At 29.8% G+C, this 25,008-nt stretch overlaps 1 protein-coding gene across 1 annotated transcript in view; it reads right to left on the reverse strand.

The window, feature by feature from the left end:
* The window catches only part of LOC123298828 (tyrosine-protein kinase receptor torso), a 67,364-nt gene extending 42,783 nt beyond the window's left edge, over window positions 1-24,581 (reverse strand). The window contains exon 1 of the mRNA XM_044880924.1: window positions 24,429-24,581. Coding sequence (XP_044736859.1) covers window positions 24,429-24,581 — 153 coding nt within the window. The remainder of the gene's footprint in view (window positions 1-24,428) is intronic.
* Between the last annotated feature and the right edge of the window lie 427 nt (window positions 24,582-25,008).

The following is a 25,008-nucleotide window of genomic DNA, read 5'->3' on the forward strand; positions in this document are numbered from 1 at the left end:
TTGAAATTATAGTGAATCAAATTCTATTGGCAGATTATTTCTCTTACATGAAACAAATTTAATGTTATCCAGTGATTTTCAATTAGATTTTGTTTGGCGAATTTGGAAATTTTAAAATTTTTATATTTCAACCATAGCTTAACTTTTTACTTTGAGTCCTGAGACAGGATTAGCTAAATAATAAAAGATTTATTAAGTTACTCTTGTGATTTCAAGTGGCCGAACGGAAGAAGAGAAAGCAAATTCTCCTAGGACGAGTACTTTAATTTTAAAATAAATAAAAGTTTTAATGGAAAATTCATTAGAATAGTGCTTTCCAAATGAAGCACTGAAATATGACATTTACATCAAAATATAGAAGCTGCAGATAATATGGAAGTATCCAAAATCAAGTTTTTGAAATCTAATTGTAAGAGATTCGTATAAAAGTAGTTATTAATTATTCAAAAAGATATTTAAAAAAATTATATTTCATGGTCAACTAGTAAATTGTTTTGAAATAAATCAGTTCACTGTTTATACAAATATTAGTAGAAATATTTAAAATAACATAAAATATTCTAAATGACTTCACATTAGACAATTTTATCACGTGACACATAGTATTCTCTCGTCTAATAAGTCATTATAGTGCTTTTGTTACTTTTATAAGCATTTTGTAGAATACCTACTCAACTCAATGAAGGATTTGTTCAGCAGAAACAAACGGTTTAATGAAAATTAATGGTTCGATCTATTATAAAGCATATAAAAGAACGAACCAACTATTTTTGTGTCTAGCAGAAAAGCAAATGCTTATTAAACTGCAATATTTCCACAGAACAATCCCAATGACCTGTTTGCCATTAACAATGTAGGTTAGGTTAGGTTAGAGTGGCTGTCCTGGGGTAGGATACACTTAGACCATAGGGTCCGTTGTGATACCGAAAAAGGGTTGGCCCATACCCGGCCACTATTCCATGAACCATTTGGAGCTGTTTAAGAACAGCAGCAGAGCTTTGACGTCAACGAACTTTAGGTCGGAGACGTCGCCAAAGAGAGGCTGGCTCAAGTAAGCCCATCTCCTCATGAAAAGAGCTGGGCAGTGACAGAGAAGGTGAGACATTGTTTCCTCCTCCTCACCACGGTGACAGCTCCTGCAGTAGTCGTGATACACTTCCAGGCGTTCAGCATGCCTGCCGCCCAACCAGTGTCCTTTAATAACCGCAACAACTTTGCGAACAGAGGCCTTTGGAAGTGATATAAGATCTTCGGAACGCCTGCGATTGTACTCAAACCATATCTGTCTTGTAGTACCAGAAGTACGTTCCTCCCTCCATTAACAATGTAAGACGTGAAGAAAATGGTAGGAAATTTTCAAGTTTTTTATTTTATAACTATCTACATCCTATTTTTCTGACAGCTGCAATATTCCCGCATTTGCGTGTGTGTGTCGTGTAATCAATAACTTATATATACGGCAGACTAAACGAGTACTGTTGAAAATAAAAACACTCGGATTCCGCCTATTCGCTACCTTTCAAGAAATCAAAAATATATAATTTTTTTAAAAATTGATAGAATCTATAAAAAATATGAAAATAAAAATATAGTATTAAAAAACTTTTTTTTGCAGGCGGGCTTAATTAAATTTACAATATATTTTATTTATTGTTGGCCCGCCTACGAAACCTTTTAACAGTCAATTTATATTTATTTATTTATTTGTATAAATTGGGTCTCTTTACCACCTTCGAATGAGGCAGAAGAAAGATTTTATTATTCCAAATTATTTGTTAACATTTAAAAAAAAAAAATTCTAGAAAATTACCTACATTATATTTTTGAATAAACTGTATAATTGTTTGTCTATATAAATTAATTAAATTAGGTTCATTAATCGAACCTAACAACTTTCGACTTTTTCTTGTGGGTTACGTGAAACCCTATTTTATTAAAATTTAAACAAGAAATGTAGATTGATTCAAAACTCACTAATCTAGCGATCATGGCATGTCAGTATTAAACATTTTTTTTTACCATGCACTGTACAAGGTAGACATATTTCCTCGAAAATATAGTCTTAAGTTTCGACAATCAACGGAGATGAGTCGGGGTTAGTTATTACCACTAAAACACAAGGATGTTTAATATATACATATTCTGTATTTTAATTGCTCTGTTCGACATATATTTTATACCCGAAACAAGTTTTTCGAGAAATTCGCCCCTTAATAAAGAAAAAAATTTACGCCATCAGAAAATACCATTCATTTCCTTTCAAAAGCAATTTTGAAATTTTCCAAAATTTATTTCCAGGAAATAGAATAAATAGGTATTATCTAAGTGGAATTAATTAATTATACCTATATGTTTATATTAGTAGTAATACAGTTTGTAGGTATTTTAACTATAATAAATATCATATGATTTCTCGAAGAGCAAAAGGGATATCTGAATAATTCAAAAAGTACTTTAAACGAAAAGGGAAGAAAAAGGATGGTTCGCAATTTCAATATGAGAAAAAATTACATAGTGGTGTTACGGAATTTGGAATCTAACCGAAAAAAGGACTTTTCCCTTTTTTAGATAATAATATTTCGAAAAACTTATGTATTAGAAAAATTATGAAGCCGAATTCTAATTCTACACTCCAAAAACTATACAAAATAATATATTGCATCAATAGTATTAGAAAATAAAATAAAATTTTGTCGACCAGTGTTCCTAGTTTTAGTTATATTGATTACGACACAAATAATGTATGTTATAATTGATTATATAAGGAAAAATTACTTCAACGTTTTTATGGCTTTCATCTCCATTAACTAAACTTACAGCCCCTCAAATTAATCTAGACAGTTGAAATTTTGTTTGCAAGTATATTTAGTGTCACGGAAATGTCTTTTTGTTAGTGCACTTTAATCCGCCAAGCCAAGCGCGAAGCAAACACTGCCGTACCATCCTTTACTGGAACTATTTCGCCGCATTTTCAGGCCCCTATTTGAGAATCTCTGGATAAGACCAGAACGCAGAAATTTTCGTCATCCAGTAAGCTATAATCACATACTTAAATCCTAAATTTCCAGTCTGTAGGTCATTTAGTTTCGAAGTTAAGCGAAAGCATAGTTTCGCATTTATGACACTCACTGACTCATGATCATCAGAATAGAACTAGTACTTCCCATAAACTCAGAGAGCTCCCACCAAAAACATTCTGTAAAAAACTAGCTAACTAAGTCTTGATGGAGCTGCTTGTTTATGTCTAAAAAGTAATGAAATCTAGACAAAGTCGTGCCAAGTCTAAGGTTCCTTACTGCGATTTCTTTATTATTATAGTTAATGTTGTGTGACTTGGCCGTTGAAGGGTACACCAGGGTACAAAACCAGGTGCTCCATGACATCATCGCACCAATCTGAGACCACGTCAACGTTCACGGCCAAGTCACACAACATTAACTATAATAATAAAGAAATCGCAGTAAGGAACCTTAGACTTGGCACGACTTTGTCTAGATTTCATTACTTTTTAGAGATAGAGCTCCATCGCGACTTGGCTAGTTTTTTACAGAATGTTTTTGGTGGGTAGTATTTTTTGTTTAAGTATTTTCATATTCAAAGGGTCATGTAAATTCAGAAACGTAACAATAGTCATATTCCATACCAGCTACGGAACCTTAAAAAAAATTGACAAAACAACGTGACTTATCTAACTACTGTCAGGGTTATCAAGATTTTCTTAAACCATAAATAATTAATATTTAATTATAATTTAAATATTATCGATCATACATAATATTTTAAAGACTTGTTCTTTAATATAACTAAATGAAAATAACTTGTTTTCTTGGTTCGTCTCTTAAAATATATATCCATTTCTGTGATTAAAAATTTTTGTTATAAAAATGTCAATGCCGTTTTTTGAATGTACAAAATGATTTTTACTGTTTCTATTTATTCACTACCTATCAGCAACTACAATATCTTTGCTTTATTATTATTAATGAACTTCTTATCAATTTTAATAATTAATTTTTCTTTATGGCCTTCTGCTTCAATCTCTCACTTCAAATTGTTTTATTAGCTAAGTTCCTCTGAAGAAAATGAAGCTTTCGTCAAAAATTATAATATTAACAAGTGAAAACAAACAATTGACTGAGTTAATTGTTGAAATACCACGCATAGACAGTGTTGATTACTCTATGACATTACAGATACATACATGTCACACATACGTAACTTATATCCCCATAAAATACATACTATACAATTTACGCCTAATTTGCGCCCTCACGGGTATACAGTGATGTTAACGAAAAAATGTATCAAACAAAAGTTGTTTGTTTTTTTACAAGGAAGATTTTTTACATTTATACTTTTGTTGTATCTCTAACGGTTTACAAGATAGCCCATTTGACCTATGTTGCTCATTTACGAACTTGACCTCACTTTTTACGTCCTGAGTACGCTGTAAAAATTTCAGCTTGATTTCTTTTTTCGTTTTTGAGTTATTGTGTTGGCAGACAGACGGACACACGGACAGACAACCGAAAATGGACTAATTAGGTGATTTTATAAACACCTATACCAAAATTTTGTTCATAGCATTAATATTTTTAAGTGTTACAAACTTGGGACTAAACTTAGTATACCTTACATATTACATATATGCATGGTATAAAAATGACCATCGGTTAAATTTTTATATGCTTTTGGCATTTTGGAAAGTCCAGTTCGTAATTGTACAAACTTGCCTAACGAAGAAGGCAGAGGGGTGGGTTTCACTCACAATTTTTGAAATATTTTTGTATATTTTGGTCAATTTTAAATAGAAAAGTGCTTTTGCAATTTTTTTTGCCAAACACTTAACAAAATAATTTTATAAATATTGAAAAAATCGCTACGAAGTACTAAATTCGTACACACATTTCTTATCAATCATTTCAAGATTTATTATCAAATCAAGATTGATAAGATAATAAATACCTATTTTCTCTAAAAAATATAGATAAGGTGCCTTCTGGTTGAATTTTTTTAAGAGGAATTTTGCTTCGTTGATGTAACTCCTGTGTCAAGGTAAAATGGGTCACATTACGTTTTCAAGATAAAATTGGTCCAATATGTTTTCATTATGATAAAATGAGTCACATTAGTTTAAATAGTTGCCAATAAATAGGGCTTTACTAGCTAAACTGAGCTAGTAAAGGCACCATCGCCTTTACCTGTTCAACTACTTAGTTATAGATCGCGGATTCGAATCAAGGCAGCGGCAGTCTGATTAATTATTATTGAGGTATTATACACATTCATACATTTTATAAAAAAACAATTTTAAATTACATTTATTGGTTTCACTTTGTGGTCAGACAGAGCAATTATACGTGACTGGCTGTATTATAATGTGAAATAAAGCAATCTTCAATACCTGTGGAGGTGTTATGAGCTCTAGATACAATGAAAAGTCCATCAAACTAAAATCTGTGTCATTTTTCAAGGTTGACTTTTAAATTCTAAAGTTAAACAATGAGAAAAATCCACATCCGATGTCCTGTGCCCAAAGATATTGAAAACAAATCTAATGAAAATCGCTGGTCGGCAATTAAAAAACTACATAGGTTTTTTTACATGCTGGTTACACATATTTGCCCACTGAAATTGGGTAACGTAAAATTAAAAGAACTTGTATCATGTTACGATTTCTTGCAAAACTCACTTGAAATAATAAGGGGGGAGACTGACTCAAGCGGGAATCTCGCAATCTTGGAAATTGTCACTTGATACGTGATTAGTTTGGGAAAATGGACTTGCGCAAAACAGAAGATGAAAGTCGAAAATGTGTTCGGGGGAGTGTTCAAAGATTTAAAGTAACAAGTGAAATTTACAAAAAACCCCCGAGAAAACTCTAAACTCGCTCTTGAAACATATTTAGGAGAACTCTCTCCATTTAATATATTTTTTCTTAGAGCCTTCTCCAAACTGAACCGATTTTAAACTCGCACTTGAAACATAACTAAGAACATTCCTCATTAAATTACCTTTCAAACGAAACAAAAACAATCCAAACGGTTCATCCGTTAAGGAGCTACGATGCCACAGACAGGCACACAGACAGACAGACAGATGCACATCGCGGCCAAACTTATAACATCCCTTTTTTTGGTTTGGGGTTTAAAAACTGACAACTCAGGGGTTTGTATCATTCCTAGTATCATCCAATTTAATTCAATTCGAGGGTTAGTCATAGATAATGAATATTTAGGTATTATAATTAGTTGTCTATGATTAGGATCATCCTTTCAATTAATCGAATTTCCTATTTTTGGATTTTTAAATGCATTTTGCAAGAAAATATAACGATATAGAAGGAAATGAATTTTATTTTTGAATTCAACATCCTAAAAAAATTTTCTTGTCGGCCTGTAATATTGATTCAATGCTTATATATTTTGATAAGTCGACTATTTTCAGTAGTAATTAAATTGCTCTTAAAGTAATAATTAAAAGTAAATAATGAAGGGTAATTCCCATGTTTTACTGGAAAAAAAATACACTGGAAAATTTTTTAATTAAAAACAAAAATTTTTAAAATACTAAGTTGATATAAAATTATGATTCATAGATTCAGTAGGTATGAAAATGAGAACCCCATTAACATGAATTTAAACTAAAGCAATAATAAATATATCAAGAAACAGAGTTTTAATTCGTAAACTAAAAATAGTTATGCTATAAATTTGTAATTAATATACTCCAAAATTATAAAAAGTAATATTTTTTCCTTTATTTTTAAAATATAAAATAAGGAAAATATATTAAAAACAAAGGGAAAAATATTTTTTTTCTTGGAAAACAAAATTAAAAGTAAACTGGTACCTACTATGATGTTCTAATCAGGCCCGTGCGCAGGAATTACCCAAGGAGAAGTTCAAATTTGTGTTCGCCATGTTAGGTCATAAAGTAAATAAAAACAATAAATTCTTTTTTCGAGTAAAATAACATTTAGGTCAAAATGTAATATTCAGTTACTATTATTCAATTAGTTAACTCTTTGAGATACAGAAAAAAAACTCGACCAAAATCGACCTCTAAATCGCAATGTATATTGAGCGAGGACTAAACCGTTTAGCCGATCTTCAGACATTGTCGATTTAATGTATGTTTTAGGACGACGCAAAGTTGAAAAGGAGCGTTCATTCGTTGCTGTTGTCACAGGCAAAACTGTCAGAATGTGAAGCATTTGATAGACATTCGGAAACGCATCTTTATTGCAAATATTGAGTGTTTCGAGGCACTCCGCGCGGCAATGTGGTTTTTGCCAAAGTTGAACTTCACCGATCCAAATGTCACGGGAATTATCGTGCAAAATTGAATACTCTAGTTCAAAAAATCGAGCAAGAGTTTTCATCAAAATTCACTTTATTGAGAAACAGACAAGCTAAATTTGATAAAATATTGCGATAATTTAAAATTCGATCTATAATCTTCTGAATCTGAATAAGTCTGTATATTCGTTGAGTCATATTGATTGCAGATATCGCTCATGGTTTTAAAAATTTTCCTAAACCCTTCTCCAACGTTTCCTCTGCTTTCAAACAAAATATGTTTCGCAGCATCAGCCAGTTCGATAGCCTCACCAACATCTAGATTTTCTGTTTGAAGTACTCGACTCAAAGACAAAGAAAATGAATGTGCCGAGCTCAAAATATGCATGGATATCTGATTCGTCAGTGGAAATCCGTCTCATGAATGGGCGCATTTACCGGACTATATTGTTAGTTCAAAATTAATGTGGTCAGATTCTCAATGGGAGGGGTTTTGACCCCTAAAGTCCCTCCCTTGAACACGGACCTGGTTCTAATTCACTGGTTTTTTCTCATCTTGATCTAAAAAACTACGCAAAATTATTATTTTTCTGTAATCAAGATTATGAAGTTAATATTGTAGGTCGTATTAGTTCAATACGAGTATAGAAATTTTTCTATCACATTGAAAAGTTTTTTTATTCCATTTTTTGAGTTCAATAAAAATTTAAATGGAAATGAAAACAAAATCAATGATATTTAATGTCATGACTGAATTGAATACGCAAGTTTCTGTTGGTCAAGGTAAAAAGTCTGTACAAAATACCTACAATTGTACGTACATAATGATCATAGAAATAATTAAGATTATTACCTAGATATATGATTTTCTGTATGCGGGAAAAACAAAACTTGTTAAGTTTTAAGAGTTGTTTAATAGATACAAGTTTAGAATAATTGGATTTTACATTTTACTAAATAGTCGCAGAAACGAAGCTATGAAGTTCGAAAAATTTGTACAGTAAGTCGGATTTGAATGCGGTTTTTGCGCCTGCATCCTAGATTCACACTTGAAACATAACTGGGAGCACTCTCGATCAAATTACCTTTCAAACAGAAACAAAAATCAAAATCGATTAATATGATAAGGAACTAAGATGCTCCAAAATTAGATCTGGATCTACCAACTTTGATTTTTGTTTGTTTGAAGCGAATTTAGAATTTTGTACTAGAAACAACTAGAAAAAAGGCGATGATCTTAAAACGGTTTAGTAGATTTTCTTGAAACATGGTTAATAACACTCTAGATCAAATGCCACAAACGAATCGATTGCAGACCTGATTTTATGTCGGAGGTTTCTTTAAATTTTTAATTTAATATTCTTAATATTTTAGCTGTTATTAGTATAAAATAATTTTGTTTTTAAACACGTGGCTAAAAATACAACATGTTATTTTATGACGAAAAGTAATAAAACAAATTAAAAAAATTGGTTTGCACAAATGTAAAATTTTTTAAATTACATAAATAATAATCGATTTGATAATAAGTTAACTGGAAATTATAAAAAGTATGAGAATTTTCATATATCTCAAGTTCAAATTAACATATTTGTTAAATGTATAATTATTATAATTATATAAAGAAAATTCAACAAATATTTTTGTGTATTTATAACACTAGCTGATTCCCGCACGCTTCGCTGGTCACACTAACCATTTTGATGTGAATCTATACATATTTTCATTAAGGAAATGTTTAATTTCGATTTGATATTTATTGTAAATTTTTCAAATTTTAAATAGGAAAATAAAGTGCCAGTCAGTGAATACACAGAATTCCACATCACCCATGAAGTATTGTGTATTGGGATGTGTTCCCATTTTTGTAATTAAATAGTATTTTATTTTCAGTAAATATTAAATTATTTAATTTATAAGAGTAATCTATCTTTTTTTTATGAAACAGAAATTTTTACAAAATTGACCTATAAGGACTTTATTTTTCATTGTTTATTTTTAACGAATTTTTCTGAAAACAAATCCGTTGTGATAGGAATTCCGTAAAATCCGTTCTTAGTTGACGTCTATGTCACAAAAGAGGTAAGTATGCGAAATTTGAAGTTAATCGGACCGATAGTTGCGGAGATTTCGTTATGAGTCAGTCAGTGTTAAATCGCTTATATATTACGTTGGGATAAGAATTCTGAAAATCCGTTCTTAGTGGACGTCTATGTCACGAAAGAGGTAAATATGCGAAATTTGAAGTTAATTGGACCGATAGTTTCGGAGATTTCGTGATGAGTCAATGAGTGGTGAATCGCTCCTATATATAGATAGATATACATATATATTTATTTATTTTTTTAATATCATTTATTAACTATTGTTCGCTAAGGTTATCTACGTTGAATTCATGGATATTAATAATTACGTAAGGAATTTACACATGTATGACGTAACACCATTTAGCTAAGTTGGTATACGTGCTCTACCTGGATAGCGCCAAAAACTGTGATTCAAATCCTGGAGTGAAGTGTAGGTTATCATTATTATCATCAATACAAGTAATATTATCCAAACTACAGTGAAACTTGATTATGTGGTACCTGGATAAGTGAGAAACCCCCATAAATGGAACTCATTCTGAGGTCCCAACACTTTGGTAATGAATTACGAAGCAAACCTCTATATCTGAGTTTCGTTCTTTCGATTTTATCGTTAAAGTTACCTTTATAACTCAGACAGCTAGTGAATTTTATATGCATTAACCTCTGTAACTGAAAACTGGGATAACATTCGTTTGTTTGCTTACTTACTCTTATTCTACCCGCAAGTTTCGCACTTAACTAATTTTGAGCCTCAATGACCTTCATTTTATAGTATTGCTAAAATCTTCAGTTTCAGTTTTGCTCTAAATAATGAAAATATAAGGGTGTGTGCATCTTAAATGCGACACACTGTATATACATCTTCATTTGAGTAAGAAAATTCGATGGAACTAAGCAACTTCTTTCTGCATGACCTTATCGTAAGTAATTGAACATAATTAGCATACAAGTCCAATATTTTTTCATCGATCCGACGAACCTGTCGTAGGCGTTTATAATAGGTAGTGGTGTTTTCATAAATAATGTTATAGTTAAAAAAATATACAACTTTTTATAGTGGCGTAAGTCGGAGATACTGACAAGCTGATATTTTATTTGTTTAATTTAATTTGTATACAGGAGTGTCCACGAATGAAGTTTATAAGAGAACAAAAAGTCATTCTTTATAAAAATTCCTACTCCCATACATAAATCATCGATCTGACTACAGAGAGTTCAAAAATTTACGAAGATCTCAAGAGAAATTGAATATTTCAACATTCTTTGTTCCTCGAAAAAAAAATTGCATATTAATTAACAGTGTGTCGCATTTAAGATGAAGACACCCTCATTGAAAATTGTGAAAAGTTTATTGAAATTTTTGAATAAATAACATTATTAAATTATCAATTCATATTATAACTAGTGTGCTATGGAATGTAAAAACTGGACAAATTGATAATTTAATAGTGTTATAAATATTCCAATAAACTTTTCATAATTTTTTAGTGTAGACCAATTTCTCATGAAATATTTATTCTAAGCAACTTTTTCTAATAATTCTTTTTCGATATCTTTAACCATCTCTGACGCTAGACAAAATATTTAGAATCGATCCTATTTGCCAATTTGTAGAAGGATTAATCTAAAGTTCAGATTACGGTTTAGTATCTTACAACGCAAATTTTTTTTTAGATTATTTTCGTTTCTTGTTAATTTTTTAATTTGCTGCACTCTGATTAAAAACTCAAATAAAATAAATTGTATCTTTGTTGTCCTTAACTTCCGTGGACACACCGTAGGCATTTGTGCTCAAATTTAACAATAGCGAAACATTGCCGGGTCTTCTGGCTTACATATAAATAAATATAAAATGGTTTTATTTTTAATGAAAGATTTATGTATCGCAAAAACATGTTCTTTCACTTAAAAATATAGTTTATAAGGTCGATACAAAATTTATGTGTCTTCTCCAACAAAACTTTTGTGTTAAAAGATACCGCTTTTTACAAATAAATATTCACTTTAAGCAATTAATATTATATTATGACACCTTTTTGGATTCATTCAAAAATATAACCGGAAACTATCAAGTAGTTATTTTAATATTACCTACAGGTATCATTTTATTTATCGGCACCAATACATCATCCAAAACAAAAAATTTTGGAAATTCCAATACTTATTGATCAAATTCAATTATCGGCAGGAAAAATGTAATAAAATTATTGTACTTAAAACTTTTCAGGTATTTAATAATATTTTTAATTCTTTTGTATTTTTCATGTAATAAATAGTTAAGGGAATTTTATGCGACAAAAGACCTTCGGTAATAGGTCTAATAAAAAAAATAGTCTCCTATCTAAAATTGAATATTAAATATTAAAATTTTTCTGATAGAAAACTTGATGTGTCTAACCCATTAATGGGCAAACGTGGCTTAGAGAAGCCACTCAGAATTCAGTTTCTAACATACGAGTAAGACAGTGATACCCTAACCAGTGTCAACCAGTAATACGAGTAAGATAGAGAGACAACATTTTTTTCAACCTATCTCATTACTAGTAGAGAAACTGAGTAGGTAGAAGAGTCGTATACCGGTCTCGCTTCCTCATCTATGAGCAATGCGGGCTTGCATAAAGAGATACACAATGAACTTTATGGCACGCAATAAACTTATAACAATGGTGGCTTTGACTTAAAATAACTCTCCCACACCTGGCTCTAACCCGAAAATCGTTAAAAAATGCCGTAGCCAGATTTTTATCTAGCGGTAACATTTCAATCAATTCTTAAAATATTCTGATTTCACAATCTGGTTAACTTTCAGCGTGGCTAATAAGTTTTTTATATTTTTTTAGAAATAAATAATACGGTTCTTTTCGTCGCTGTTTTTATCACATTTCAGAGTGTGGCCGGCGTTTTTCAAGGACGTGATGCCAAATTCGATGAAAATAGTCGATAAATGTCACCGTTGTTATTAAATTCAATTTTCGAATAATTTATTTTGTTTTTGAAGGGATTTTACGAATTAATTGTTCTGAATCTAATGTCTTAATAAACAAAAAGTTTATTGCTCCGACTCACAAGGCAAAAGCCACTATTTGTTTTTATTCCCTATTGAATATTAGTAATTATAAAATACTTTTTTTATAAAAAATAAATTGTTCTATATTGAATATTATTAATAATTAAAAAATTTTTTTTAATTTGCAATAAATTTTTTCAAATCATATTTTAAATAATTTCCAGTCTGTTAATTACTTTTGTAGTATGCATTTGTAAGTAATTATAAAAAATAATTGATTTCATGCATCATGTTACACCTATTTAGTTTAATTACGATTATATTAACAGTTAAATGCAGTGATCGCTAGAGGGTAAATGTGGAGCAATATTAGAAATTAAATATTAACTTTACCAAGATTTCAATAACAATATGTGTACATGTCATTGGAAATTAAATTTCGATTTGGCGTGATTAGCTTAGCGTCTTTAGCAAGATTATCTTCCAATAAAAATAGTTTAAAAAATAAAATACTTTATTTTATTTCAAATAATAGACTAGACATAAAGAAACAATTTCAGTAGTTGAAACTGAAGCAATGTATATTTTTAGTTATATTTCTATTTTGTAAACACATAAACAGGAAAAAATAATTGTTTAAGATTTAATTTCATATAAATCATCCACATTTAATATTTAAATATGCAAAGTTAAAAAAAAAAAAATAAACATTAAAAAACATAATAAATATATTTTGTAATATCATGTACGTCATGGATTTAAAACCAATAAAAAATTTGCAATTTTACTTCGTTTTTTTTAATTTTTTATCAGTCGTAGGTAAATTGATCGAATTTTAACAGTTCATTAAATATAGTAGAGAATAGGCGGAAACTGAATTCCACGGAAATTCCTGTAAGTGGGGCGTTCTCTTTGACACGGTTTGGTAACTTTTTGATCGCGCGCACCAGCTTCACTTTGACGGATATCCGTTTTTTTTGTTATTTTAATAGGAAGATAATTTATTAATAAATGTAAAAATCGTTTTGTCCGATACTTAATAAAAAGGGATGTCCGTTGTCCGAACTTGCGATAATACCCTATTCTTGAGACCAATGTGAAATCAGTTTGATAAAACAATTTTACGTAACTCAAAACTAATTTTGTTCGATCTAACAAAAACAATTTTTTTTAAATATGCATTTCCTACAATCATCGCATCGTTTATTGTCTTGCAATTTATTATCGTTATCTAATATCAAATGGTATCTAAATATAGTAAAGTAAGCATTTTTATTAAAATCAATTTTATGATTACTAAGAAACATTTACTCTCAAGGTAAAGTTTACTTAAATTATTGGTATAATAAAAAAATTTTTCTGTTTAATCAGAAAACTCGCTTTATTTAAATTCGTATACAAATATAGGTGCATTTATTTATAAAATGGAAAAATACCAATGGGTTAATCCAAATAGTTATTGGATTGAAAATCCATGGAATTTTTGAAGGGGTATAGGTAAGGTTAGGTTATATTGGCTGACCACGAAGGACACACTTAGATTATAGAGCCCATTGCGATACCATACATGTGCTTAATTACCACCTTTCCGCTGATAATTTAATTTCATCAGCTCCTCAATTTCAGAGGCTAAGTGCACCTCCTTTATGCATATACCATGCACTACACCAGCCCATCAAAACTATTAATTAAATTAATTTTGTTGCGACGGCGGGAATCGAACCCGCAACCCTAAGCATACCGCGGAAGGAATTGTTTACGCCTTAACCAACTGAGCTAATAGGGTGACTTGAAGGGGGATAGTTGCAGATCAAATTTTAGAATCGAAAATTTAAGATTAAAAAAAATTCTTCCCATAGAGGAAGTTCTTGAAATATGTCCCAAAATCCTTATCGAAATTTTCAACATATTTTTACGTTTTGTAGATGAGTGTGTACGCATGGGTGCGCTTTTGTTCGTCGACTTTTCGTTTATTATTTTTCGAATATGTTAGGTATTAGCGATTTGCACCAATCGTTGCGTAATGACATCAAGATATACCTACTAGAAAAGATTGAAAAAAGCAGCTCATAAAAATTGGGGGAGGATACTATTTAAGTTGTAGAAAATAAGTTTAACAATAATCAAAAAATATTTGACCATATTGTAGCACGATACCTATCTTTATAACAAAAACTTAAATTTTGTTGCAGTCGTGCTCATTATACAGTAAACTTTCAAACTGATGTTTGGAACAAAGTTATCAACCTAGCCACAGACGTATCAACATGGTTGTCAATATTAAATCACTCCCACAAAAATCAAAACTTTTAAATTCAACATAGCCGACAACATTAATTTATTACTATCAACCCATCCACAGACGCACAACTTGGTTGTCAATATGTCATATTGTCAACCAAGTTGAAGGTGTTTGGAGCGTTTTACGTAGGCTAGAAAACGTTAACGATATTTCAAAGAAATCTCTTATGTACCTACACAATCTAGTGCCTAGTGCCTACTACTGTCAAATTAATATATCCGGCGCTAAATAAATCAAACAATAACTTATAAAATCTTAAAAATAAATATAATAAAAAATCGAATACAATCAACGCACTAACTTCCTAGTGTATGAATTTGTTTCTATGTATAGTGATTATCTTCTGAATACTTCCTAACAGAAATTCTTTTCTTATCATTTTGTCAGTTAAAAGTTACCTCAAGATAAAACAAATGGTATATGAGCTAATACAATCAAATTCTAAATATATAAAGAGGATATTAGATTAAATTTGCGGTTAATTAAAACATTAATTTACCCCAAATAACTCAATTTAAAAAAAAAAAAAAGTTTATATAATTATAAATAATCTTCATTTTTATTATATTATAATCTATGCACAGGTAAAGGCAATTAAATCGTTTCATTCTAATATTGCTTCATCACTTAAACCAGAGCTGTTACTGGTGTATGATGTCTTGTAAAATGTAAATGATGTCTAGCATTGATGTAATGATTCTGATTTAAGAACTCGGACTTCATCCAGAGTCGCATTAAACTAGCTACAGAGCATACTTGAAACTCGTGAGTAGTTTTCTTTTGTTGAGTCTACTAAATTTTCTCTCTACGGCTTTTTTTCGAAATTTCTAAGTTTTCAATTGCGATGAAAACGTCATATTTAAACTACCAATCTGAAAATACGCCGCATGGAATTTTTCGTCCGATAGCTTAAATATGACGTTATCATACTCATTTGAAAACGCACCACTTTCGAGATAAGTCGTGGAGAGAAAGTTTGATAGGTTCGCCAAAAGAAAGCCACTCACGAAGCTTCAAGTATATTATTAAATAAATACTTCGAAATATATAAACATAATACATTGTTAATTAAATGGTAAAATCTTAAATAAGAGACCCTACTTGGTACTATAAAATAAACTAGGTAGGTAAGGCCGAAATATGCCGTTTAAGAGTTATTAAATCTTTTAAAAAATATTCGACCTTTTTTTGTACTTTCTTGTAATTTCAAAAAGGTATACCAAAAAGATATAAAATTATAAAACATTTGTAAAAAGATTGAATAACACTTAAACCTAAATGGCCAATTTCGGTCTTTTTATATCATGTATATAAGAAATATATATGGCATATTAAGTTTAGTCCCAAGTTTGTAACGCTTAAAAATATTGATGCCAAGAAAAAATTTTGATATAGATGTTCATAGAATCACCTAATTAGTCCATTTCGGTTGTCCGTTCGTCTGTCAACACGATAACTCAAACAAGAAAAAAGATATCCAGCTGAAATTTTTACAGAGCACTCAGGACGTAAAAAGTGAGGTTAAAAAATAAACAACTTTTGTTTGAAACATTTTTTTGTAAACATCACTGTTCACTCACGAGGGCTCACATTAGATGCAAATTTTATAGTATGTATTAATAATGGATTATCAATTATGTATGTGTGACATGTATATGTGTAATGTGATAGAGTAATCAACACTGTCTATGCATGGTATTTCAACAATTAACTCAGTCAATTGTTTATTTTTACTTGTTTTATAAATTATTATATACATAAAAAATAAATCGCATGTAGAATTTCCTGAAACGCATATAGAACCACATGAATATTAGAAACTTTTTTGTTGATTTATCTATATCTCACTAAACATACCTGCATTATACATGTTTAGTAAAAATATAACAGCGCATGTTATTCAACCGAATAAAAACGATAATAAATTACCATCTATTTGCTTTATTAATTATTTTTAATAACATTTACTCTTAAATTAAAAAAAAGAAGAATATTATCCATTCCATCAATTTAAATTTTTTGTATAAAACAATATTGGCATTGGATATTGTTACAATAATAAAACGTGACTTATCAACATTTAATTTGCTAAAATTAAAATTTTTTTTGAAAAATAAAAATTTTTTATTTACTTACAACAAATCATGCAATTTTCACGAAGCGAATTGATAGTGGTGATAGAAATCACCGTATTCGGACGGTTGAGATAAGATAATCAATACATTGTATAAAAAAAAGTCGCTACCGTCTGACTGTCCCTAATCTCTATGTATGCTTAGATCTTTTAAACTACTAATTTTGATGTGGTTTTTTTCTAAAAGGTAGAGTGATTCAAGAGGGTTGAAAGGGATGTACTTCAAAAATTTAAAAAGTTGTGCATGAATTCAGCTCAAATATTAGCGAGATATACAACCAGCTTCAAAGATTATTTTAATCTATTTTTAATCTTCGGGGGGGGGGGTGGAAGGGTGGAGCGAGAAAGTGGGGATGAATAATCGAATTTTTTCAAATATACTACGTGGGGTATCAAATGAAAGGGCATGACGTGTACATTACACGTAAAGGGGTATGGGAGAGGGGGTGAGAGTAGGTATGTTGTTCAGCAAAGCGGGTAGTTCACAGCTAGTATGTAATAATCCAGAATTTACCTTGACTAAAACAATCCATAAACTTGAAGTTCATCGAATTAATTGAAATGAATTGGCAATTTTCTACTTTCTAAAAGTTTTTACCAAATGCAAACATGAAAGTGGATAGATATCAAAGTTTGTGAATGGTCAAAATAAGAAAAACGGTCTAGATAAAGTAAAACCTGATTTTACATACATTATTTACGTGCAAATTTCTCGTAATTTTATTGAAAATAGACATACTTTGCAGCTACTATCAAAGACAGAAGGAATATCAAAGAATTGAGGAGATGTGTACAAAAGTTCTTGTTCTATAAAGTTAAGGCGTGGATGGATGATCATCTTAGCTATAAAATATTTTATTTTTTTAGTTCCTAGCCCTTAGATGAAATGTTAATATTGTTAAAAATTTGATGATACATACAAATCGTATCAATTAAGAATAACGATTTTACTTTCGTCGCATGCTTCGATAGGATGGATGTAGATTTATCCACAAGATACATGTAGATTTATCAGTAACATATTACAAACATGCAATATAAATTTATTTATCAGCATTCTAAAATGTAGATTTATCAACCAGATTATGTAACAAAAAAAAAAAATTATTTTTTAAGCTGATAATAATAAAAATTAGTCTGCAATATCTTCATAATAATGACGCTATTTATCAAGTCATTATCACAATCACAAGATTACCTTTAAAATAAAAGGTAAACATGAGTATAAGTTTATTTATCCAATTTATCTTAGTCAATAAATAGCTATTGAAAATAATTAAAATATTAATAGGGTATTATCGTTAGTCAAAAATAGATCATGAAATTTGAAAAAAGTTAAAATTTAATTAAAAATATACTTAAATATTTTGATTTCGAGTCATAAAAGCACATTTTTCTTTTAAAATATTAAAATTAAAAATCGTAATTTTATTTATGTAAATTATTAGTTATTATGTACCTTCGTTTTTTAGTTATGTAAAATGCATGCTTATACGCAGTGCTGGATTTATACTATTTCAGAAGGATTCCATGATTCCGAGGATAAAAATAAAATTTTCTCTACGTTATTGAAAATACTTTGTAGAGTATGATCATGTTAGAAACATCTTCAAATTAAAATGAATAATTAAAAAAGTTAAATTAATAAATTTTTTCAAAAATGATTAATCTAAGATTAATTATTCATTTTATTTTCATTTAGCACATGTAAATCCATTTCGAATTGATTCATGGACACTTTAACAGAAGTTTTTCACTATAGCAATACTTTATTTTCTTCGTACAAGCAGTGGCGGATTAAGTATTTTGCCGCCCTAGGCCCTGTCTGATTAGCCGCCCTTTTTAAAAGATGAAATTTTATTTTTTTGAATCCGTTTATATTATTTAGATATAATATTTATTTCATAAAAATACAATTGTTGAACAATACAAATAAATATTAACTACATAAACAACAGTCAGTTTTTTTAAAATATAATGTATAACTTAATTTTTAAATATCTTCTTTCTTGCTTTCGTCAAGAATATCAACTATGTCGTTGTAATCAATTTCTTGAACAAGTTGAGCTTCAATTGACAGTAGTGCTAAAGCATTGAGTCTCTCTTGGCCCATACTTGCGCGTAAATACGTTTTTACTCTTTTCAAGGTGGAAAAAGATCTTTCTCCTGAACAGTTTGTAGCCGGAATACTCAAAAAATACGTAGAGCAATGTCTACATTTGGATAAACATCTTGAAGATTTTGAGAATGCAAAAAATTGTATATTCCTTGCGCGGAACGAATATCTTTCGTCCATTACAGAATCTTTGAGTTGACAGTGCAAATGAATACATTCATTCGCGAAAGTCTCTTCCAAGTCATCAGGATACTTAGTAACTAATTCATCTGCCCAAATTTTTAATTCATTGGTATCTATCTTAATATATATATTTCTTGTGAGCGTGTGTATGTAATTGAACTCCTCCTAGACGGCTGGACCGATTTTGATGAAATTTTTTGTGTGTGTTCGTGGAGATTCGAGAATGGTTTAGATTTACAATTTGGTCCAGTAAAACTGTTTTTGAGGGCTCCGTACCAAAAAAATGAAATTTCATTAAATGGTGGGAGCGCATATAAATCATATCACATTATGTATACTATGTGTACTATGTATTTTTAATAGTATTCAGGTATTGTCAATAGGCATTTATTAGAGCCATATGCGAGCGCAGCGAGCTCTACTATCAAAGGTCAGGCCAAAGGTCGAAGGTCAGGCCACTCCAATAAATAGGAGTTAAATTGGGGTTTAGCGGGATGGGTTTAGCGGACAGGCTAAACGCAGTATAGGTATTCATGAATTGGAGTTACGTTTTTACGGGACAACGTCCATCGGGGCCGCTAGTTTCATATAAATTGTCAAAAAAATTAAATTTTTCGTAGAGATTATGATAAGCACTTTTACGTCCTGTCAATTGTACACTTAAAGTATCTAAAATTGGATAGTAAACGTTGGTTCGAAAATTTTCTTCTCCAGATAAAGCAGTTCTTTCATTTTCCCGTGACTCGTCAGCCTGAAGTTTTCGGGTTTTTTTACGACGGCTGTCATAGTGGTAATAATTTTGAACTCCAGATAGTTCTTTGGCTTTTTTTTCATAGTCAGAAAATTGTTTATCTCTCATATCTTGTAGAAATAATGCCAAAGAACTATATATTTTTATCACAGATGATAAATCAGCTTGAGAATCCTGAAGCTTCTTACTTAAAATTCGAATAGATCCTTAAAATGTATTGTCGTTACATTATATCAGATTTAAAATTTTGACATTCTGAAAAATTTGCCGCCCCCCAAATTGTGCCGCCCTAGACACGGGCCTAGGCGGTAATCCATCACTGGGTACAAGAATGTTTAAGAATTATTATTTGCAGCATTTAATAAAATGTTGAAATGTTCAATTTATTTTGTTAATTCATTTATTCCAATTCATTTTTCCAACTTCCTGTTATTCTGATTAAAAATTCGAGAATACATTAAAATCCGTGCAAATAGTCTTAGTTAGGCATGTAAGGTTGCTGTTTTAAGTAAGGATAACGTTGAATAAAGTTGGCACCCGTAATTTTTGACCATGGATTCGTTTTTTTAAAACATTTAAAATAGATACATTTGAAAGCTTTAGTTATTCACACGTAAAATTTGAATTACAGTTTTTACAAGCTTTTATTAAGTTTCACCGGTTTCTTAAAAAGTAGAAAATACTTTTTTTAATCAGTCCCTCATGCATGGCTATTCGTAAAAGCTTGAGGCGCTTCGAATCATCCTTGTTATTTTAAATTGAGGAAGTCCAGGAACTACACAATGGTTTCAGGAAACTTGTTTTCTCAGTCTGGGAAATAAAAGCTCATTGCAATCAGTAGAAACATGAGACTGCAAGAACTTTATGTTCTTTAAAATTTAAGGCCAGGAATCTTAAATTAATAATTAAGCTCACCAATAAGTTACTAATTTAGATTTCGCCCCGTGCATGAGTTTTATTTCAGGATTTTCCATGATAATGACACTCTACTATATTAATATAATTGAATGGGTGGACAATTAGTCTATGGTTTGTATACATGATTTACATAATACTATTTTCTAGCAAATTTTAAATTTATATATAAAAATATTATTCATGTAAGTTCGTCTTTTATTTTCACAATTTCTAACGTAACAAGTTTACTTAATTGTTATTATTCAATAATTTTTATGTGACAATTACTATACCAATTAAATAAAAACAATTGAAAAATAGTCATATTTTAAACAAAAGCGTGTGTTTTATGTGCAAATTTCATAAGAGAGAAGCGCTGCCATTGATTCAGTTGTTTCTTCCACCTACTTTGCACGCAACGATTATATAGGTTGTTAATTTATTTAGAGAATGCGGTTACAATAAACAATTGTGGAACAGGGCATTATTCTTGTTGCACTTTCACCAACAACCTGACAATAATCTATTTAATATTTATACATTCTAATTAATTACAGGTATACGGTTTTCCATTAAGAGCGTCGGAACTTAAAACTTATTGTTACAGAGTTGTATATGAGGTATCATTTACTTTTTTTAATTGAATTACTGCCATTCTGTACGATATATAATAAATAACATCCAAATGACAACCTCAGCTTCGCTGAGCAGGCATGTCCTTGATAATATTTATTTGGTTTTATCACGTAATGTTTTCTTGCAAAATTCATTTGAAAAATTGAAAATTAGGGAAATATAGGTATAATATCGGAGAGACTGGCTCAAGAGGGAATCTAGCAGTCTTGGATCAGTTGATCATATTCCAACGAATTAAGGGTACTTTATTGTGATAACCAATTCGGGAGACATAAGAAGAAAAATGAAAACGTGCTTGAGAAAGCACTAAGAAGAAGTAGAAAGTGTTTCAAAGACAAAAAAGGTAAACTGACAATTCCCTAGATCTCGAATTCTTATTGTGAGACAGTATCATCCCTACAAACTCCTTCAATTAATCGAATTTCTGACTCTTTGCATGTTTTAAATGAGATTTCTAATCTTGCGCAATAAGAGGAAATGTTCAGCATCCGTTGTTTAACTTCAGTTTAAAGTTTGGCTACTCTTAATGGAAAACCTTTAATTATTTAAAAATAATTATATTAAAACTAAGTTTACGTAAACTCTAAAGTAACAATTATTGTTTATAAATAAATATAAAAAATTTCATAATTATAAAAACATTATTCTTTTTAATTTATACGACAAAATTTTCCTAGACTTGTTCTTGGAAAACCACGTTTTATACAATGTGTATTAAAATGTATGGAAACCATATGGGGCTACTCTAAGTAAATAAAGGACCCCAGATACAATACATTAATTTTTGCTGTCGGTTAAAATTTTTGGAAAACTATGATTAAGGTAGTTTTAGTCTTGCTGATCAAAAATTTTTTTGGTCTCTACACTCAAAAACCCACCTCTTCCGAACTACGGCTCTTCAAAAATTATGCCTACATGAAATATTGATTTTTGTTTTTGGTTAAAACTTTTTGAAAACTATGGATTAGGGTAGTTTTCATGTTGCTGATCCAAAGATTTTATAGACTCAACTCTCAAAAACCCATCCCTTCCGAGTAACGGCCCTTCAAAGGTTATGCCCTACATGAGTTATTGATTTTTGCTTTCGTTAAAAAAATTTAAAAAAACTATGGATTAAGGTAGTACCTTTAAAGGGCCGTTGGTAAGAAAGGAAGGGTTTTTTAGAAAGGACTGAGCCCATAAGAACTTTTGATCAGAATTTTAACCAAAACCAAAAATCAATGAATTGTGTCCGGGGTCCTTTTTATAAATTTTAATATATTTACAAGTACTGCGCCGGAGTGGTAATATAATTGTAGGAGTTTATCAAAAAAAAAATTTATTTTTTCTATTTTAGAAATGTTAGACAGAAATGTATAACAAATACTAAGTGTAGCACGTTTAAAATGGCACTGCAATTTTACCAAACACTCTACCATAAATTCAATGCTTTACGTAATTATCAAATTGCAAAATATATTAAATTTTAGAATGATTCTAAATTAGTATGAGCAAACTTGGACTGGCTTGTAGTTTTGAAACTGAAAGTATTGTATTCAACCGGCATTTTAGAAACAAATATGGTAAAGATAATAAAAATGAGTTGTGTTTCGTCCCTAATTCAACATAGAGTTGTCTTCTCCCCCATTCATCATAGAGTTGTGCTTCGTCCCTAAAAACAGGCTAAAAAAATCATATATAAGTGAGTATTTCACTTTCTTTTTATTTATAGGCAATTTTATTACAGATATGATATACGAGTTACATAATGAACAAAATTAAATCCTAATATTATTTCTCTAGCCTATTTTTCCTAAGCATCACATTTTTGGATCAATTTTTCATTATTTGGAATATAAAAAGGACAGGCTTAATGCTCATATATCTGTCCTATAGGAATTGATCGTAGGACAAATAACCGTAATAAGGATCTTAATGAAATAGGCGATGCTTTCTAATAAGACTTTTTCAGAAAAAAAAAAACCTTTTTCACATGCATTGTTTATTCTTGATAAGCACTATTATTAGTTTAGTGTTAATATTAATCTATTCCCTGAAGTTATATTCCGGGAAAAATAATTCCCAAAAATTTTTATTGATTTCTAGCTTTTTAAAGTTGGGCTATTATGGTCAAGTTCACAAAAACATACTCATATATTCGTGTAGCATTTTTGAGAAGTCATGTTACGTACATAATACTTAGACGTATTGTGTATACATATTACTCAATTGCATATGAAATGTATAAGCTGTTTTTTAAATCATATTTTTAAAAATAAAAAAATTAAATTAAATTTTAATTTCTAAATTTTTTGTTTTATTAAATATTAGTTTTTAGAGTCTGCCTAAAACCGGTTGTTAATATATGAAGCATATCTTTTTAACACGCTTCTATTAGCTTGGTATTTATCCAAGTATTAAAGGATGTATGATAATGTTTGATTTAAAGGCTCAAAATTTTTAATAGACAGGCTTTTACTAAAAGAATATGTGGATAAAATTTCAGCATAGGTGTCCGTGCAAATTTTTAAGAAAATTCATTGAAAATCGATATAAATTGTATAGGCTCTTATGGAGGAATCTCAAAAAATAACATTTTTTTGACATACTCCCCCCCTCCTTCTTGGGGTTTTTCGCCATTCGATGACCTAACACTGCAATTTTCTGTAAATATTCAATTTGGACCAGCGGGGTGAATTACCCTAGGAGGGGAGAATATATCGAAATTCTGACTTCAGAATACTATATGCGTTTCTGGCCCATTTTGTTGCATATTTTCAAGATTTTGAAAATAGCAATGGCCAAACTTTCTAGCGGCAAGAAGTTAGATGTAGCTTTTGATATATGGACCTTCCTGAATATTTATAAAAAAAAAAAAAAAAAAAAAAAAAAAAAAAAAAAAAAAAAACTGGCCCGATTGGTTGAGGTACATAAAAATTCTTCATTTTATTCTTTTCTGATCTAAAATGATTCGTCTACTGTGTTTGTTTAAAAGTTAAATTATATAATATTTATTATAAATAACAACTTACATTTTGATAAGAATATTTCTGTTGACACGAAAATTGACATTCAGTTTGTCGAAAAAACTGTTTTAATTCGAAATCATCACTCACATAATCACCATTTATAACAGTATTTAAAATTAAAACTAACACAATAATCATAGAATATTTAAAACACATTTTCAATTTATTTTTTTACAAATTAAATAAACAATTTTTATCATTAATTTAAAAACAACATCACACTATCAACAATTAATAAATTCTTAATAACAAACACCACATATTGTTGTTAACTTGATGATTGTTGCTATAAAAGAGTGTGAACAAAACACACAGTTGTTCAGTTACACAGTGTAGACACTTGAATGTTAAATGTTAAATAAAAATTAAAAAAATACACGTGAATTAAATTTAATATTGATAACGCACAATTATTATTGTGTTAGGTCGAGAGTACAAGAATGACTAAATCAATATTTGACTGTGAAAATATTCAATATCAATAATAAATGTCTACCTCTAGACATGTTTATGATAAAACCATTTTTAATAAAAATAAAATGGGTATTATTGGAATTATTAAAATATTATTTATTTGTACCCA

The sequence above is a fragment of the Chrysoperla carnea genome, chromosome 4 (genome assembly GCF_905475395.1).
Source record: "Chrysoperla carnea chromosome 4, inChrCarn1.1, whole genome shotgun sequence".
NCBI lineage: Eukaryota > Metazoa > Arthropoda > Insecta > Neuroptera > Chrysopidae > Chrysoperla > Chrysoperla carnea.